General features: G+C 41.8%; 3 protein-coding genes across 6 annotated transcripts; 1 reads left to right on the top strand and 2 right to left on the bottom strand.

Moving 5' to 3' along the window:
* Window positions 1-1,017: 1,017 nt before the first annotated feature.
* On the bottom strand, window positions 1,018-2,383 carry LOC115740067 (probable ribose-5-phosphate isomerase 2). Its single transcript, XM_030673437.2, has one exon. The coding sequence runs from the start codon at window positions 2,187-2,189 to the stop codon at window positions 1,350-1,352; it is 840 nt and encodes a 279-aa protein (XP_030529297.1). The 5' UTR covers window positions 2,190-2,383; the 3' UTR covers window positions 1,018-1,349.
* An 8,190-nt stretch (window positions 2,384-10,573) lies between these two features.
* LOC115740013 (protein PIN-LIKES 2) lies at window positions 10,574-13,246 on the bottom strand. Of its 4 annotated transcripts, XM_048278611.1 has the most exons (3): window positions 13,080-13,244; window positions 12,281-12,357; window positions 10,574-12,161 (listed from the first exon to the last, which is right to left on the bottom strand). In XM_048278611.1, exon 3 carries the CDS (start codon window positions 12,087-12,089, stop codon window positions 10,728-10,730), a length of 1,362 nt encoding a protein of 453 aa, XP_048134568.1. In that variant the 5' UTR covers window positions 12,090-12,161; window positions 12,281-12,357; window positions 13,080-13,244; the 3' UTR covers window positions 10,574-10,727. The 4 variants fall into 4 exon arrangements, with proteins under 4 accessions (XP_048134568.1, XP_030529214.1, XP_030529212.1 ...); XM_030673354.2 differs by lacking the exon at window positions 12,281-12,357 and having other exon boundaries at window positions 10,574-12,160; window positions 13,108-13,246; XM_030673352.2 differs by lacking the exon at window positions 12,281-12,357.
* Window positions 13,247-14,824: 1,578 nt separating this feature from the next.
* LOC115740034 (ell-associated factor Eaf) lies at window positions 14,825-20,279 on the top strand. The gene is made up of 4 exons (XM_030673385.2): window positions 14,825-15,298; window positions 15,701-16,074; window positions 19,090-19,132; window positions 19,576-20,279. The coding sequence occupies exons 1-4, from the start codon at window positions 15,184-15,186 to the stop codon at window positions 19,998-20,000; spliced, it is 957 nt and encodes a 318-aa protein (XP_030529245.1). The 5' UTR covers window positions 14,825-15,183; the 3' UTR covers window positions 20,001-20,279.
* The last annotated feature ends 206 nt before the right edge of the window (window positions 20,280-20,485 follow it).

The following is a 20,485-nucleotide window of genomic DNA, read 5'->3' on the forward strand; positions in this document are numbered from 1 at the left end:
AATAGAAGGAAAACATGAAAGAAAACAAACCCAGTAGATAGGATTGAAGCCCAACATTTGTGCATATGTGTAAGGAGGAAACACAGACCACAGCTGAGGATCACTTCCGCATACCTGGCTCTAACTTGCCTACTCTGTCAATGCAGAAGGATGCAACAGACAAGCGACTTGGGAGCAAATATCAGAAAGGTTAAACGTCAAACAACAACAAAAAAATCACTAGTCTAGATATGTAACCTTACCTCCCTTTAAATGCCAATCAGCGATAGAATACATAAACAGATCTGCAAAGTAGAGTATCTCAATGCATCCAAAATCACATTTCAATCAATATCTCATGCAGTGTGGGAAATTCATACCATATCATCATATTCATTTCAATTATTATAGTGTATCATTGCTAAATTAAGCTCAAATTTGATTCGTATGAAGAAGACTTGATTTTCATAAGAACCTGTTCAGAACACATCAATAAACTCTTGTCGCGTATGTTCTAATTTTGTGTCTGAAATTGCCGCCCCTTCAAGGACATCCGAGGCTGTCAACAACTCAATTCACAGTAGTACTCCACCATCTTCGGAAATTTGATATCACTTAGGACATAAATTAACAATCCACAGAAGGAGAGTTACAATGACCTACCGGATATAATGGCAGCATACTCAGAGAATAGAGGGCAGAGCAGTACAACCTGTTTCAAACAAAAGTTTTCCGGAAAGAGTGGAGGGCCTGCATTCCTCTCCACTTGTTGAGATACTTAAGAGTGTTCTATTGGATCTGCTCAATGAGGACGTCCTGAATCTAATATGGCCTTGATAATAGACAGCAGAACCCCATAACCATAAGAACTAGGTTTACATGGCCCTGTATGCATACATACAACACACAGGTTCCGCAATATTTCAATTTAGAATAATCAGAATCATCCAAAAGAATAACTTTCCAACCCTCGCTTATTTCACGCAGCCACAAGAGAACTCTCTAATCAATGAAAGGAAAGAAACTGAAAAGATCTCGAGTAAATAAAGCAGAACTTGCATTAAAAAGAGCATGATTTCAGGTATACAGAAGATTGTCAATCAGCTTTCCTAAGAAAGCCTTAAATGTTTCAATGTTCCCCCCAAACTTTCTCGCCAGACAACAGCAAAATTTGAGTGGACTCCTGCCACATACTGTTCTTCCTAGCGTCCTATAAATAAAAGGGAAAAAGAATTGAAAAAAAAAAAAAACTTGACCTTCCCCATGATCACCGGCCGAAACTTTGCCGGCTCGCCTAAACAATACCGTATTTCAGGTACTCCGACTAATAAATCTGTTAGAAATAACCACTCCATTGTGGCATTGGTTCACTATTTGTTCAGCACCTTAACCCCGAGCTTCCCCGCCACGATCACCGTGGTCGCCATGTCGATGAACATCCCATGCTCGACAACTCCAGCCAGCCGCAGTATGGCGTCGCTCGCCGCCTTCAAGTCCCCAATGTCCTTCTTGAAGTACAAGTCCACAATGTAATTCTTGTTGTCGGTCACAAAGGGCTCCCCAGTCTCCGAGAAAGTCCGCAGCTTGGCGGCGCACCCAGCGTCCTCGAAGAGGAGCCGCAGCCTCTCGGCAGTGAACTTCCAGCAGAAGGGCACGATCTCGACCGGCATGGCAAGACCGCTGCCTCCCAGATGCTTGACGAGCTTGCTCTCGTCGACGATGACAACGAACTTCTTGCAAGCCCCCTCGACCATCTTCTCCCTGAGCAGCGACCCGCCCCGGCCCTTGACGAGATTGAGGTAGGGGTCGACCTCGTCGGCGCCGTCGATGGCCAAGTCGAGGGAGGGATGGGAGTCGAGGTCGGAGAGGGGGATGCCGAGGGAGAGGGCCTGCTGGTGGGTCTGGGTGGAGGTGGGGATGCCGACGATGCCGGAGAGCTTGCCCTGGCGGAGGAGGTCGGCGATGCGGTCGACGGCGTGGCAGGCGGTGGAGCCGGTGCCGAGGCCGACGACCATCCCGGACTGGACGTAGTCGACGGCCTTGTAGGCGGCGATCCTCTTGAGGTTGTCCTGGGTGAGGGCGGCGACGGGAGGAGGCAAGGAAGCGGCGGAGGAGGAGGGAGGGGACGGAGGGGGACCCAACAAGCCAGCCTCCATGGCAGGCTTCTCGGAGCCGAGGAAATGGGGATAGGGAATCGCCATGGTCCTCATGCTTTTATAGCCCAGAAACGAACGGGGAACAAGAAGGCGAAAGAATCAAGAAAACGCCCAGAAAGGAATGGGAACAAAAACTGGATAAGGAGGGGGTCACAAGAAGGGGATGGGAGTGAACCCCATGTTGAATCGCAGCAAATCTCTGGACAAACAAAAAAGGGGAATTTTCCGGGAAAAGGACTGAAATTTGGGCGGAATTGTGAAGAAAGAAGGAAAATGGGGAATTGGGTCGGCGCAAAATCGAGTGGCGCTGGAGAGGAGAGAGAGAGAGAGAGAGAGGCGAGAGCGATAGGGTTCTTGGTGGAAGGAGACGTTCGGATCTCGCGGGGGGGAAGAAAGCTTTCGGAAAAAAACAGAGAGATCTTTTGGTGGGTTCCTTGCAGAGGTAAAGCGAGAGACGCTTGCTTTGGGTTTTTATATTTGGGTGGGAGTGGGACGGAGGATTGAAGATTTGGGAAGCGGGAGATGATTCCTCGAAATTAAGTGGCAGCCAATCTCCCTCCGCCTGTGGCTTTTTCCTTTGCGGGTGGGGCAGGCTGCGCGCCCTGGTCTTGACCGCGTTTTAGGAAAGATGAGAATGAGATGCCCTTCTTTTTTCTTCTTTTGCTTCTTGTTTGATCGGCCTGTGGAGAGCGGGCCTAGTCTTTTTTCCACATGTATGGTCGGTCTTGATCTTGATCTTTCCGCTCGCCCCGTCCTCTAGAATAATCAAATACGGGCTTCAAACTGAATGTTCTCCCACGAGGATGATGATCCATGGTTTTGCCAACGACCGTCCGGACAGCAATTAGTCGACGGTGGCGGGATGTGCGTGTGCGCAATAAGATCTGTTGGGGCCGACCGAATGCGTAGAGAACCAAAAGTTAAGATCCACGCTTGTCATGATCGTGCAAAGGAGGAAGAAGGAAAAAAAAAAAAAAAGATTAGAGCAAAGAGATTGCAAATCCACACCAGCCGCCGGCCATGGGCTCGAACGACGTCCTAATCCTAATAGGCTTTTGGTCTATAGGGCATATTTCGCATCGAAACTTGTAATATTAGCATGTTTTGGTAAAAGTTTTGTCCAAGATGGCTTGTTCATGTACCGAAAAATAAAAAATCATAGGGCCGCAAAAAGTACCGTCGCAACAGCGATCTAACTTGAATTGTGCACCTAATCCATCCGTATTTTTCACATTTCTTGATTGCCGATTCAATAATTTTCGTCTCACTCTTAATTTCCTGTTGTAGTGTGATCGCCAGCTTATTAAGTTCCGATTTGCATTTTATCACCGGATGTCTTTTCTTCTCCCCCAAAACGACACCGAGGTCTGAACACATCGATGCTCATTTACGTCATTCCTATGGCTTCGTCGGTACGACAATGAAAACCATTAGTTCTCGAGTTATTAATTTATGATTTATTTTTGTCGGAGCTGTAATGTACCTTCAGAATATTGAAAAATACCCTCTTCCTTTTCTTTTCTTTTTTTGGGGTCAAATTCTGTCCAAGTCGAGACTCTTGGCTATACATTGTCGATTGAGACGTCAATTTCCTAGACTCTCACGGCCTGTCCTGGTGCCAACTTCAAAACGTGTTCAAAGCTCCATCCATGGTGGTGGCTGTCCTCGGATTTTTCAAAACTAGATTTGGAATCTTCGGCGCAGGTTCCGCTCGAGGGAGAAAGAACGGTCGGGAGTCTTTTTGCTGGGACCCTGTCGTGTTCCTTTCGAACTGGGGCCGTGTAAACGGAATCGAAATCGACGCAAATCCCGATTGCTTCCCTTGCCCTGTTTCTCTCTTTTTTTTTTTCCTTTTTTCTTTTTATATAATTTAGGGCAAGAAGTGGGGAACAAGGCATGGGGCATGGCACTAATCACGATTCTCCGCATATCCTTACCTAGACATGGCCAAAATGAACCGGGGCCCGGAACTGGCCCGTTGACCGGACCCATGGTTCTGACCTGATTTTTTTTTAAATAAAAAAAAAAGAGAAAATCTGGAAAAAAAAGAGCCATTAAGCCTAGAAATCGAAACCGGCCACGTCTATCCTTACCTCACAACCCCACCTCCTTTGCAATTCCAATGCTACTTTTGCTGTTCTGATGTGTTCTGATGTGACCATGGAACTCAGTTCTTTTATTAATTATGATTACGAAAGCTGATCTGATACGGTGGATGTGCTTAGGGATGGATGGTGACCGGGGACATGAGAGGGAAAAATTATCTTTAAATTTTTTTAATTTATTGCATTTTGATCGATTCAATTATAAATTTCTCGAATTTTATCAATTAAATCTTAAATCTTTCTACTTTTGATAATTGAATTCATACGGTCAATTTTAATCGAATATCGCTAGCTCGGATGTCGGTTGTCTTGAGTGAAACGACCAGCATTAATATGGACAATTTCTTTTATACTATTTTTTTAGAAAATTGAATTTCTCATATTTTTTTTATTTTCTTTTGACCTTTTCCGTTCTATCAACTGCGTCGAGGGTCGGTCAACCCTCGTCGAGCTTGGCACGAAAAAAAGAAAAGAAAAGAAACAAGAATAAAAAGTTATCCACTCAAGTATTAGTCGTGTCACGTAGTACATATAAATCGGCGATTTTTAATTAAAATTGATCGGATGGACATAATCGATAAAATGAAAAGATTGAAGACCGAATTTGCGAAAGTTTAACACGTTTAAAACCTCTTTTTGGGGGGGGAAGGAGGGGTGGGGAATTTTCACTGCCGTTGGTGCGTGGAACAAGGAACAAAGGTCGTGAGAAGATCTCTCCATGTCCCGTTCGGCATCTTTTTCTCGGGGAAAAGTCAGATCCGCCGCTTGGCAAATGGCAACCATGGATTGATGGGGTTTTGGTCTCTTTTCATCGACACCCTCGTGCCAAAAGCATGCCCTCGGATTGGATAGCTCATCGTCTCGTCCCCGTCTGTCTTGTCGTGTGTCGTGTTCGTGGGGATACGTCTCGGTCGTGACGCGTACGCCAAGCTCGCCACTTTCAGCAGCCAAGGTCAGTCTGAGCAAAAGGCTTGACATAGCACTCGACTAAGTTTAATCGAGGAAACGTCGCAATCTTCAACGGTTTTGAGAAATAGCATCCTAGCGTCTTGCAAAATCGAACTTTTTTCCGTCACCGAACATGCCCAACGGGGGATACCCAGGGCGCTTATTAGAAAGACCAGGATCGTAATTTCGAATCAATAATCGAGATGCAATAAGAAGATAGAACTTGATCGTGAATATAATGAAGTCACGGGTGGGATGTGATTTTCTATCTCTAGCAAGATGCGAGACAAGGGAGGCGGAAGTTTTGTTTCTAACTTGGCACTTGTAGACATACATGCCCTGTCATACTCGTACGGTGGCAACTGTGATTTTTATGAATCTTGCCTTTTGGAGCGCGAATGAATAGATCTCCGTCTAAAAGTCGTTGGAAAATGTTCTAAGTGTTTGTGCGGTACGATATCTCGTGTAGGAAGTGCAGCAAAATGCACTAGGATCCGATGCTTTCCAAATGGTGGATCGATTCCTCGAGAGACCATAAAAACCCCAAATGACAATTTAAGATTGCGGATTATCTCGTCAGCCAAATAGAGTACGAGATTAAGGCCCTGTTTGGTTCAAGATTTGGCCAAGGGACTTTGAGAAAATGCAAATACCTTTGGGCTAAAGGCCTTTTTTAAAATGCAAGTAGTGTTTGGTAAAGTATATTTTAAAAACACATTTAAAAAAGCAACTTTGCGGCCGCGGCCGGGCGCGGCGGGCGGCCGGCGGCGGCGACCGGCGGCGACCGGGCGACCGGCGGCGACCGGCGGCGACCGGCGACCGGCGGCGGCGGCGATCGGCGGCGCGGCGGCGACCGGCGGCGACCGGCGATCGGCGGCGACCGGCGGCCGGATCGGCGGCGGCCGGCGACCGGCGGCGACCGGCGACGGGCGGCGACCGGCGACCGGCGGCGACCGGCGACCGGCGGCGACCGGCGGCGACCGGCGACCGGCGGCGACCGGCGGCGACCGGCGGTGGCGGCAAGCAAAAGTGAAAAAATTAAAATAATAAAAAAATTAGTTGCATTTCGCCAAAGTCCCTTAGCCCAAAGTACCTCTGGAGGTACTTTGGGCTAAGGGACTTTGGAGAGCATTTGAGATGCAATTGCATCTTCCCAAAGTGAGTCAAAAAATGAACCAAACACCATTTGCATTTAGCCAAGGGACTTTAGAGCCCCAATGCTCATTTGCAAATCTGAACCAAACAGGCCCTAACTAGGACTCTTCACTCTCCATCCCGGTCGGACCACGTCCTCTCCAGTCCAGTCCGCCAGGCCCAATCAGCTCCAGCTCACCAGGCCCATCAATTTCAAACTCATTAAGTGCGGCCCAACCAACGCAGCCCATGAAGCGTGAACAGGGGACGTTGCTTTTGAACCTGGGGCGACGCTCACGAACAAGACCCGCCCAGAGAGCTCAGCAAAAGATCATCGGCGATTCCTCTCCTCTTTATTCTGTCTCCGTCTAGCCACCGCCGATCCTCTGTCGTTGGCCACCGTTGATTCATACACATAGAACAGAGAGCCACACAGAGGAGAGTAGATACGAAGAAAACAGGGGAAGAGGAACGAGAGTTTGATCCTGGCCTTTCCCCATCTCGCCGGACCTCGCCTCTGCCGGTCTTCGGCCATCCTGGAGGTCTCGCAACTGGCTAGAGGAAGAAGGAAAAGAAAAGGAGACGAACAAAAGGACAAAGAAAAGAAAAACAAATAAATAAAATCTGAAAAAAATATTAAAACATTAGTAAAAATTGTTCACTTCGGCGCCGTCTGCGTCGTGTAGGACAACCGACGTTCACGTCGGTGCAGCCAAAATTAGCCGATTGGACTCAATTGGCAAAACGTAAAAAGATTGATGACTTAATTAGCACAATTAAAAGCAATTTTCATCCAGAGCAAAGGGCAAAACATAATGAGTTCTGAATAGTTAATTTGGTACTGTTAAAAGACTATATAAGATCAATCCTTTGAAGACCTGGTCCTCTAACTTGTCAATATACTATAGTTATCCCAAAAAAAAGGAATCATGTAATGCTGTTCTCACCAAAAAATAACTGGTAAATAGAAAATAACATGGACTATGTAAGAAAAATTAGGTCGATTCTTTTTCCAACCGCCAAGCCTATAAATAAAGTTTGATCGATGTCCCTTATATTAAGAAGAAAAAAATCCATGCAATGCATCGGTCTAATTGTAAATTTAGTTATATTAAGGGATGAAATCGATATGATCAAGTTAATTCATTTATTATTATATTATGTCTAGTTAATATTACCTTAACTTGTGAAGATAAATAGGATTTTATACAGGCCTAATTTATCAATGATAGTGGGGTAAGATTAATGACAACAACAAGTAAAAACTCACAAAAAAAAAATTTATACAGACTTCATCGAATGCTATGAATTGCCACCCTAAGTATGATATATCAATAATTTGTACGTAATCATACAAGAGTAAATAATTTCACAAAACAATGTACTTACATGCTATGGTGGATCTTTATTCTCTATGTAATACTTTTATGGAATGGTACATAAGCCGCTTTTGTAACTCAACGATGGCATCGGCCAATGATTTTATTTTTTTTATTTTTTTTAATCTTATTCACATTAGAACTTTCTAGAGGTAATTTGTAAGGTTATTATTTCCCTTTTTGGTTTAGGGTGCTATACTAGCTTTAAGTGATTCATTTATATAGAACGTTTATCGATTATCTGAAAAATATGTGACTCTATATTTTGAAGTAAAAACAAAATTAAGATCACATAATATTCGTACTCGGGCAGGTGCAATGTGTGTGCAAGCCATCATAATTTGTTAAGTCGGAAACTATATTACAAAACCATTCTTTGAATTTTCTAGAGGTAGTTCAAGCTCTCCTGTGGCCGGCGACCGGACAAAAAAAAAAAGAAAAAGCAAAAAAAAAAGTAAATAAAATTAAAATTAAAATTTCATTAAAAAAATAAAATAAAAAAATAAAAAATTGTGAAAAGGAGTTCACAAATTCTTTAGGACGGCATTATTTTCCACCTCATATATATGTCTATATTTACCCAACTTTCATCAAAAAGGCAAAATAGCCCTAACCAATCTATTGCAAATCAATTGTAATTTAAAGTGATGGCCTTTTTTTGTATTTTTACGTAGAATCTAGTTGACATATTTAAGCATTCACATTTTTATCTATTTATTGCGGGCATTACGTTTTCTTTTTTAATGTTGGAATCAACTCCCGTAGAAACTACTTCCGTCGAAGAGAAAAAAAAAATCGAGAAACCTAATTCTATTCTAGGGTGTCGAGCGAATTTATGGTTCAATTGTCGAGTAGGTATTCCGACAAGTGTGATTTTTTTAACATGATCACTTATTTATAATCTTACGCTTTTGTCGTGCATATCGCTATAAAGACCCTCTATAGAGAATTCCCCAAAAAATCATTACGGTTACATTCTCTAACTTAAAACGTTAACAGGTAAATTTTTAATCAAATCAACTGCATATAAATGAGATTATCTTTTCCTTTTAAATCATCATGTTGGAATTGACAAAAATTAAAATTATCCATGAAGTGTTTACAAAAAAATATCAAGACGCCTCATCATGCATAACTTTTTCCATATCGATCGTTTGAGTAAATTTTCAAACCGAGTCCCACACGAATTCGGGTCTTTTGAAGAAAAAACTTAGACAAAACTATATATACGAATCACCCACACCCTCTTCTTTTGCATTTCATTAATTGACTTTCCTTTAATTAAGACGAAATTCTGTAAAAACAAACCCCGCCTACTTTAAAATATCATAAACAGTTCCCGTAGGTAGAGCGCCTTTTTCAAGAAAATATAGGTTTAATTAATGAATAACTTCTCCTTCTCAAATGGTATGTATACTCGGGGTCTTTCAACAATGAAGATCTAATTATTGGTTATGTTTCATGAAGGATTCGACGGTGGAGGAGGGGAGAGGGTAAAATTGAAGTAAGTGCGAGACAATACTTCAGCACCTCCTCTCACGAGGCATGTGGAATTTGATTAAAGGGGGGGAGGGGGGGGATTGGTAAACGGGCATTTGTGAAAGTGATAGCACCGGCTTTAATACCATATTAGAAAGTTCTACCCTAAAGTCATTGTATCGATGCATTTAAGACCCATTGTCAAGTGACATTGGACAATACTTCAACAAGATTAATCCCTCTAGAAACTATGGGATAACAGGAGGATTTCACCTTTCTCGAATTTAGTAAGATTTGTAGCCTATTTATGAATTACTGGTCGTTCGAGGTTCTTGGAGTTTAATGTTTGGATGATGTCAACAACCAATTGCGTATATAGAAGAAAGTTCCTTCTGGGCAGTTGGCATTTCAGTGCTTCGTCTCAGCGAAGGTAGGAGATTCGGAAGGGCAGAAGTATTCACTCACGCGTAATTTATGCGGTAAGTTGGTAATTCTTTACTTATATTTCGGACAAGCGATTTAAGCTTCGCAAAAGGATCTCATGGCTTCGTTTACAAGCAATGCATCAACCGGAGCAACTTTTCCACCCTCCACTTACCAGCTTCAACCTGAACATACCGCATGCCGCGGGGTCTCCTGACGACCTAATCGCAATGAAATTGCTTTCATCAGCCGCACAGATGGCAGAAGAGCAGTGCCTTTGCCCATCATTCCACATGAGCGTTTCATTCCTAGGCTGGTTCAAACGACCGGCAGACCTTGAACAGGTAACAAACTCGAAATATACATGTTGCCATCTGTTTCCAGAGCTACCGTAATGTCCTGTATCCACTGGATACGCCGGAAATGCAATCAATTTGACAGTTGCATGGTCCTTTCCATCGATAGCCATGGAAAAGAAAGATCTCATGGTACATGTTGTCTTCTACCAGAAAGTACATATTCATACAACAAGTAGTGGCGAGTCAAAAAGTTCATGAAGTTATTAATTGTGAGATCAATACACACAAATGGGTCATCATGCAATGTCTACAATGCTGTCAAACAATAGCACATGGTACAGACAAAGGATTACTTTTAAAGGTTAAATAAACATCACCATCAGGGAGGTCCCAACAAATTTATCCACCCCAAGTCCAAAATATGCAGACCATCTAGTCGTTATAGCCTTTTTTTTATTGGCTTTCTTTCCGAACGAGAAAAAGGTTGTCAAATAGCTTAAAGTACGTAAGGCTCAAGTAGAAGCAAGCTGAAGATCAACATCTGATCCTTCCTAAAGGATGAAGAGATGTAACATTTCAATGATCAAAAGGACGTAAAAAGGAAAACGGAATCATCTGCACATTTGGATTTCACCCATGAGCATTGGATTAAAAATCTATAGAAGGATTCATAAGATAACAACCTTACTTCATTAGAATGCTACTAAGAGCATTGGTTGCCTGCATCGTCAAACATAAGTATTAATTGAGCACAGACCACATATCTAATCACAAGTTGTGGCACAAATACTGATCATTAAGCGGATGGACCTGCGGATGCCTGAGTCATATGTATGAAAGAAGCTTAAAGTAGATGACAATATACAGGGAAAGGGAAAAGAGAGCAAACACATGCTGCCAAAACAGAAGCGCTGAAGCCTCTTGAACTGCATAACCTCTCAAGCTGGCTATTGCTCCCAAAAGAATGGCACTTGGAGTCGTGTATTGCAACAACAGAACGAACTTATACATCGCATCTCCATGAACAAGCAAATTTAGCTTATCAGCCAACGTCACAATACCTATCCCCAGGACTGGAAGCACCAAGAGCCTTGCAACAGATACACCGATAGTAGTTCGGATACCAAGAGTAGAATCATTTGGACGACCCTCTGCAAGCATACCACCCAGAATAAGCATCACAGATGGCACCGTTGCCCCGGCTAAAATCTCTAAGCTGTCGGTGAGAAAAGATAAAGGAGCATCGTATCCAAAGAAAAAAGCTTTTATCTGAGGCACCATCCCAACAATAATTGCCAATAGTGAAGCGATGGTTGGGGGTTGAAGTATGTGCTGTATCGGTGTCTGTTCTGCGACAATTCTGATCCTCCTGACCATTTTTGGCTCAGCCAAACACCTGATCGACCTGGGACTACTATTACCACCAGTTTCGCCAGTGAGATCAATATCAGAAAGAGTGCCCTGCGAGACACTAGATATGCTGTTGAAAATCTTAGCAATGAAGGGTGTCTTTGAATGCTCAGTTTCCTTATCCTCGATGCCAGGCCATTCAGCATCCACAAGCAGAGGCCTGCTGGTGTCATTAACAGAAGGCTGTTCCCCAATCTCTGTCCCTTCCTCAACAATCTCATAGAACTCCATTGGAGGCTCCATCATGTGGTAAACCAGAGTGTAAACAAGGATTACTGCAACCCACTGAGCAAATGAGACGTAAGCTACCCCTCTTGAGTGGCAATGAGCTCCAAATGGGTTGTCTTTAGTATGACAGACAGATCCAACAACAGCAAGAGGTAGATTTCCTGAATTCCCAAATGCAGTCATAATTATGGTGAATCTATTGAGCTGTGGGGGAGGTCGACATATAATGACCACTATGTAACCCAGAATGCAACCAACTATGGTAGTCACCAACACATTAACAGGGATGAACCACCACTGCATAATATTCTCAAGTGTCATGCTTTCGCCCAGCTCAGTGAAGATAAGGCATGGCAAGAAAAGAGCAAATACAAGTTTGCTGAGAAGCTTAAACGTCGCCCTTGGAATAATTTGCTTTTTTGGATGTGCAAGAATCAGTCCTATAACCGTGAGGGACAGAAGTTTCAATAAGGGGATTATTGCACTTAGCAAATCTTGGCCGCTGGTTTTCATACCATCTTGGTATACTTCCGCCAGCACTCGAAACATCTTTTCTTCGAGCACCCTCCGGCTACCTCAAAAACAGTGTTGCAGTGTGGATGAATCACCAGAATTTCCCCCCTGAAATGCATCAAAGAAGAGATCTTTTAAAGAAAAGAATCAAAAGGTCTCTTGAAAGGAGCAATTTCTAAGCTTTCGAAAGGATATTCAAAGTCCGAAAAAAGAAATCAATTAGACACCTGGAAGGTCAATGACTACTCCAAATACGAAGCAAATATACTGAAATGCAGCGTCTTTTGTAAAGCTAAAGTACCTTCTGCAGATCAGAAACAGAGAGGCTAAAGTAAAATCCATTCAACAGTAAGATTAGAGATGTGAGTGGATCAACACTAACTGATAAACTACACCATGAATTGCAATAACAGACCACTATCGGATTCAGGGCGTGTTACAATCTCACGAACAAATCGAAGCATAAACAAAGAATTACGTGAATGGTTTGACTTTTGGTAATTTTAAACTTCAGCGTATGAAATTCACATGGATTCTCTTTATCCCTTACACAATCTTTTATTCTCGGCCCACTGATAAAAGATTTCGCCTCCGACACCGAACAATTAATAAAACCAGTGTAAGTAGTAAACAACAGAACGACCCAAACCGAGGATATGCAGGACAAAAAAGAACTTATGTATCATTTCCACCACTCGAGAAGCGCGAGCGGAATGTTGATGCTTGATCTATTCGAATTGAATTCCCAGAATGATCGTGAGCTGGGTCAAAGCAATTGACCATTGTCGAATTCCAGAGAAACACAGAGAAACAAAAGACCATCTTCCTCTCTGGACCGTGATTTTTTTTTTTATTAAAAAAAACGAGAACATTCGACGAAATTAACCTGCTTGGAACGAAAACTATGACAATCACCACCAAAGAAAAGAAAAAGAAGCAGCTTGATCAGGTCTGCAACACCTCAACACCCACCATACACAACGCCACACACAGACAGAGCCGGAGAGTAAGAGAGAAAGAGCTCACAGATACAGATCGAGAGAGAGAGGAAAACCCAGAGAATCCCGCGAGCCGAAGCGGAACACGAGATTTCGGCTCTGCTTCGGTGAAGTTACCTTCTTTGTCGCGATTCGCCGAGAGGAAGAAAGAAGAAAAGATTCACAAGACTCTCATTTCAGGTAGAAGAAAGAAGAAGAAGTTGAAGAAAAGTTAAAAAAGAAAAAATCGAACTTTATTCTGATTGGTCCCGAACTTTGATCTTAGCCGATGAATGATTTCGCTTGTCGTTTTTCCAATGAAAGCTGTGCCGAGGTACGAAGGAAGCTCTTGTTCATGTTATCGTACCGTCGCAAATAATTTCACATTTTAAAAACAAAAGAGATTGAAAAAAAAAAAGTTATTTTGCAGTAGAAAATGGTAGTTGGACAAGAAAATTTGGGAGCTAGAAGAATTCAATGATGAAAAGTGAGAGCAGCACACGTGCATCGGTTCTTGCTTCTTTAACTCTTCACATAATGCATGTGAATTCATTTAAAAACAATCAGCTTGGGTTATATAATTTGAGATTTTGATACAAGCAAAGGGCGACGTGTGCTTTTTAAGTTGTTTCAAATCACTCTCCAAATCTTCAAAGCAACGCAAGAAAATGTGTTGTCACAATTATTATGGGTAGGTCCGTGAAATGGATGAGTAAGATCGAATCGAGTTTAGGTTGACCGAAAATAGTGTGACCCTAATGAGCCAACTTTACTAATTTTTATGCAACATAATTTTAACAACTTATATTCGATCCGGGCCTAACCCATCCCAACATAATGCGGGCTCTAATCCGTAGCAATCTTTCTCCTTAAATTACAGCCTCTGGAAAATGGGCGACTCTATGGATCAACTTGCTGAGTCATTGAGGAAACTCGGGTGCTTGGGTGGGATTGTGGACTATGACTTCACGTGGCACGTGAGGAACATGGAGTTGTGGATAGGCACTGTGCCGATGGATAGAAATACCTGTGTGGATGGGTTAGGATGATGTTTTATGGATAGGGTTGGGTTCATGTTACAAATCTTCGTACTGTTTATCTTAGTGGTTAAAATTTGATCTAATTTAGTATAAAAGTACATGTTTTCAAAGGTATACATGACATTTGGACCAAAATAAAATGTATATATGACATAACTTGTATTCTCACAAGCGCTATAAGATCCGAATATAGTCAAAGATTAAAAAATATTCAGACTTATCAATATTTGCAATGCTAAGAAAGAAAATTGAGGAATGTATCGAATGCCAATAAAATAATAGGTATAAAAAAGGAAATCTGAAAATTAACAAATTAAAACAGAATAAAAAAGTTACAACAAGGAAAGAAGTTTAATCGTTGTCGATGCTCTTAAAGGATGCAACTTATTTTTAGAAATCATTCACGATCTATCGCCGTCTCCCGAAGGTGACAATGTGATTACAACCCCGTTTTCTATCTCAGTTTTAGTGGATTATTGACCACATACATATTTGCCTAAGGTGGGGGACGAAATCAAGCATCACGAAAAGAATGCAAAAGCAATTGTCTTTTGCAAATTTGAACAAGATTGACCAAAACTCATGGATGTTCCGAAACTCAATAAATACCAATGAGGCAATGACCGGTAGTAAGGTACGACTGCATTGACCGAAAAAGTAGACCGACTCCTCATGATGGGATGAAGGTAATTTCTGCCAGGGATTCGCAACATTTTTGTCAAAGATTTGATTTTTATCGGAGATGATCGATCACCGACATCAAGTCAAGAACATGGCCGAGAAAGCCCACGGATATGGATGGTCGTTCACGTAGACGGATGATCCCTCGTATAATTTATTTGCTTTCCATCTTTCTCCACCTTCTTCCCCACTTGAAAAACCCTTTCGTCCTCTCTCGCCTTTACTTCTTCTTCTTCTTCCTCCTCCTCCTCCCACTACTGGCAGTGCGGCTGAGGGCATCCCGTGCCTGGCCACTCGCCTTCTGACATGTGGGCAGGAGGTGGTGGGTCCCGTCCGGGTCGTCTCAGATTCCCTTCTTGATTGAACAAGACGAAGCAGGGCAAGTGGGTCGTCTTGATCTTCTCTCGCTGACGCAGAAGAGCGAAAAGAAAAATGGCCAAGGACAGGGACGAGCCCAGGACAGCTCCTCAGCCCGATCGCTGGTACAATCTGACCCTCGGCCCCTCCTTCAAGCACGATTCTCCCAACAAGTACTGTACCCTCCGATGTAAGTGTTTAGACTTCCCCATTTTATCACGGGGCCTGTCTTGTTTGCCTGAGATGATCATGGGTGTTGGCATTGTTGTGATTGGTTGAAGAGATTATCGGTTTGCCCGTAAATTCAAAGGATCAGAGATTGGTGGAGGAGATGGAGAAGAGATGATTGCTCTGTATGTTAGTTTGAATAAGGTGTTCCTTTAGTCATTTCCCCCCTTTTATATAAAATATTCAAAGCGATTGAGAATGTCTGATTCATTCTTGTCGAGAATGGTTGGATAGCAGGAACTAGGAAGTTGATGTAGTGTGTGAATTTCTAAAATGATATGTGTATGTAATAAGTTGTAGTGATGCAATGTATTCATTGCTAGTAACTCTTTCTTCATCTTTTGTTCGATATGCATTTCTCCAGATGAATTTAAACCTGCTTCTATCGATAAGACGAAGCTGGGTACGCTGCAAAAGAATAAGGAGAATCGGGTTTCTGTGGAGTTTCAAAATAATCAACTAGGAAGGGCCAAAGTGGCATTTGAGGGTAGTAGTGAAGATTACAAGGAGCACGATGCTGCGTTGTTCTTCGATGGTGAGACCTTCCGATTGGAACGACTCCATCGAGCTGTGAAGCAGCTGCGTCACGTTCGCCTTCCTGGTGAGTCTGTGGCGGCTGCTTCTTCTGCCGCTTCTGCAGCCGTTCATTCTGGGCCAGCAGTAGAGCCTCGGTTATCTCCTGTGGCAAAGGTTGGAAAACCATTGCATTCGTCTCGAAATACATTTCCAGCCGTTCCGGTGAGTCCAATTGCTTAGTTACGTTAGTCAGTTACTAATTATTTGGCTTATTAAAAAGAGTGATCTGTCTCCTTGAACGTAGAGAATATGGATTAGAGATAAGTAAACTGTTGTCTTTTTTTTTGGGTAAAGAGAGATAAGTAAACTGTTGTCTTTTTTTTTTTTTTGATAAAGTAATAAGTAAACTGTTGTTTTTTTTTTTTTTTTTGGTAAAGAATAAGTAAACTGTTGTTTGTCTTTGCTGATTCTAATTATTCTGTTAAATAATCAAAATCATTATGCTTAGGGAGAGATTGATCCATTATGACTATGTTGTGTGATTACAAGGACTGGTAGTTAACAGAGGATGGATGAAGAGACTCCAGGGGTCTCAAGTTTTCTTAAAAACAAGAATGTCGTACATCTTGTTGTCAGTATGATTCATTGCATAATGTATTGCTGTATGAACCCTTTATCTCGTTGAACCTACTCAACTAGGCCTCCCATGTGAATGAAGTTTTGTGAAAGTTTGACTGCTTATGATGGATTAGAGTGCATTTGTGTGCTAGTATTCAATTTCCTGTTGTTATCCTCGGCTTTCAGTTTTGTTGCTTCTAGTACTCCATGTCTGATCCTTGAATTGTCATTCTCTTGTTGGCTATTTGGCTTAGAGATTGACCTTTCTATGTCTGACTGAATGATATGCCAGATTGGTGTGATGTCTCACTTTGCTTTCAAGCACTTGTATTTCTTTGTTCTGACAGAAAGTGAACTGGCCCTTGAGTTGCACATCGTGTGACATTATAAGCATAGTTGGAAATCCATATGTGATCAACAGTGTATCATGTTCTACCTTTCTGGGTAAATTGGTGGCTTTTTGAAATGAAGTCCAGCCATAATAGTCTGATGTCTTTAGCAAAGACTTCATATTGTAAGTCATGCTGGTCTCACTTCTTGTCTCTAGTAGTATTGACTTTTATGGTCTTGAAACTAAGATATTATCATGATCTTAAGTAGGTTATGGTCAATAAGGATTTGTGTTGTTTCAGCACGCGAAGTTTAAACAGCTGGCCATTTTGGATTGCCGCCGGCATTTGTGGTTCATGGGTCATGGCCAAGTTCCTGGATACAGTCCAGGAGAAAGCCCAAAAAAAAAAAAAGGAAACAGCATAAATTGTATATTTATTTGTGAGATAAATCAAGTTGGCTCTTTCGCTTTCGAAATAAAATCTAGTTTGGAAGTTCTTATTAATTTTAGATACTTTTATGCATATTTGTGATGCTTATCTACTTAGTATTTGCTCTTTCTTGTATAACTATATTTGTCTCCGATCCTACTTGGTTTCCTAGTTTTGATTTTGACAAAGTGTGTTGAAACAATCTTTTCATAAATTTTTCCTTTCATCAGATTTTTAATATATTAAGACTATCTTAAGATTCGGTTACGTAGATGTTGAATAGATGTTTAGGATAGCTTATAAAACATTTATGCATTTAAGATCTGCTCATTGGATAGGGATAGTAAATCTTTCTTCTTCTCTAGTTACTGTGACGATGGATTGAGAGGCTTGATAGAAGAAATTGGCAAATTCAACGATCATTAATCTTTTTAAACTCAGCTATATGATGTTGCTTTTTCGTTGATTCAATCTAGCACTCAATCATGTAGGCTATGAATGAATCCTGAGTAGGATCTCCATTTTAGTAGCTGTCAGTCTCTCCAAAAAATCCTGAAAGAAAAAGTTCTACGCCTTATCAATTCAAGTAGAAAGTTCTAATCGTTAACTTGAGTTGGCTTGTATTGTGTGTCCATGGATATGTACTTTTGATTCTGGCAGTGTAAAATCTGACATTGGAGTGTGTACCAATGTTAGTTATATAGGACATGTGATTTCCAGAATTTAAAGGAAATGGGGAAAACAGGCACGAGTTTTGTACCCTGAGTTTCAGGAGTACCATTAGTTCGGGCTTGATATCTAGTACATCTCATGGGAAAGAAGTTGACAATACCTTGATAAAGGGCAAAACTTGAATGATGTCGGCGTGATATGGATACGGGATCTTTGGTTGAACTGAGTGGTTGGATGTGAGGACCATCTTGAGAATATAAGCAACATCGCATGACTAAGTTGAAAAGCTTAAATTTAGTTTCTCAAACAACAAATAAAGCAGTATTGGTAAAATGATTTTTCAAAGTATCTCATACATGGGATGCTCTTTCATCAGCAATCTGCATTTGGATCACTTCTCTGGTTGTGTGCTACATTGCATCCTGGAATGGCAAAATTAATATCCTGACAACGCGGATATGGAAATAATCACCAAAACAGCATTTGTATGTTCTGTATACAATTTACCATTCGCAATTTATTTTTACTCTTTTCATTTAGAGTCTTGTATTTGTGTGATCATGCTTATGGCATACTGCAACTTCCTACGGACACAGATAACATTTCGTAGTCATATCTCATCATTCACATTCTCAAACTTTAATACATTTCCGACATAAACTCCTTAATGTGGATTGCTTTCCTTCGTTCATTCACTGCATTCATTCACCGGGCCGAGCAAAGCACACCAATGGCAGAGGAAGTCTTTGCTCCTAACTACTGTACAATTACTATATCATCACTTCAAAGGCCTGGTCTTTGTCCTATCAATGAGAGCTGCTGCCCATCTAGCTCAGGAGTCATTGTATCTGCAGTGTTCTATTGGTTTTTCTTCTCCCTGTTTTTCGTTTGAATGGCATAATATATAGAACTGACTAAACTCAATTTCATCAAGCTTTCTTCTGTTGACAACTACTACCACTCTTGTTCCAAATCCAACCTCTTTCCTACGACACACTAGGGAAGATATTCCAAGTTTACGTTTGAGTTCTGCCTGTACCAGATCTCCATTCTCCAGTCTTCCTTTATGAAATTGTATTCATGTCGTTGCTGGGGCTGGTAGTACTCGAAGTATAGAGTAGATTTTTTTTTTTTTTTTTGTCTGCGGGCTTCTCTCATTCATTGCTCTCTTCCGGTACCTGTGCAGGTTGAGGTGGAACGGATTGATATTGGCGAGCCTCAGAATCCAGGTATGCTGTGTTTAGAGACTTCTTTGTATTTTGAGCGTTACTTTTTCTTTCTTTGGTATTATCTTTTCCAGCTTTATATTGTCGTGTGCATTGAGATGAGTGATTGCTACGGAAGCTGTTATATCATTGGCAAAAGCTAGTTCCCGTTGAATGGAATCCAGTAGAAGTTATGTAATTGATTTTGAATTTAGGCCATTCCCTGGCACCCTTTGTTATTAATGTTTGGGTAGTTATCAGAAGATTAAATTTCGACATTTTATCAGATGATCTATTTGTGTTGCCATAGAAATCTGAAACCTGTCACTCACTTGACTATGGGATAAAGAGCCTAAATACCTATAAAACTGCATAACTAAGTAGAACATGAAATGTTTCTTTGTCAGGTACTTGTTTTGGCCTTCTCTTGATTCTTGATTGCTGAATTGCTATTCATTGTTTCGAAGGTCCAAAACCTGCAGCGAAGGGAGCTGCTACTCATTCACCCTATCCATCAAGTGCACCCGCTGCCTCTCCAGGCCCCCAAAATTACGAAGCTGAGGAAAATCAAGACATAGACATCGACGAACTCTTTGGCATCGGATCGCCAGACAACGAAACTAATGCTGAACAAAAGGTCGAGTTTGGATCTGATGCCAATGAGCCACGTCACAATGATTCAGATGACGAGATCGCTGATGTGGACGATAGTGGCGACGAAGGGCACAAGGGCCAGAATGCAGCAGATGCCCTGAGAGCTCAACTCAATGCAGAGGGCAGGGACGGTCAGACGTCTTCATCCGGCAGTAGCAGCGGGAGCGGTAGTGGTAGCGGGAGCAGCAGCAGCAGTGACAGCGATGCGAGTGATGACAACTCGGTCAACTCTGTCTGAGAGGCACCGGATATCAAGTTACAAGGTGTAAAGGAATACAGTCATATGATAGCGATATCTTAATAAGCCATCCTGGTTTTTGACGGTGTTGGAACGTGATGCTCATAAGCTTTCTTTTCTTTGGTGGGGAAAAAGTTTGTCTCTCCACCATGGCGCGCCCTTCTCAGTTGCATTAGCTAAAGCGTGAAAATAAACAAGCGGAGATGATTTTGACAGAATGCTCACTCGCAAATTCTCTTGTTATCCTAGTGCCGACTCAGATATTTTCACTTGCATTTAGTTGGCTCATAGGGCAAGCGATCAACCTCCTGCTGATTTCTTGATTGACATGTATCATACAGAATTCAATGAATAGATGCAGATCTATCGCTGAGGCCAATCTGAGATGGCATTATAGAGTAAGCTAATTTCTGAAAACTTTTGGTGCAAATGTATATTCAGGGAGCGTTGACAACCCATTCATGTGGGTTTGAATTGGTGAAGGC

The sequence above is a fragment of the Rhodamnia argentea genome, chromosome 5, assembly GCF_020921035.1.
Source record: "Rhodamnia argentea isolate NSW1041297 chromosome 5, ASM2092103v1, whole genome shotgun sequence".
In the NCBI taxonomy this organism is placed as follows: domain Eukaryota; kingdom Viridiplantae; phylum Streptophyta; class Magnoliopsida; order Myrtales; family Myrtaceae; genus Rhodamnia; species Rhodamnia argentea.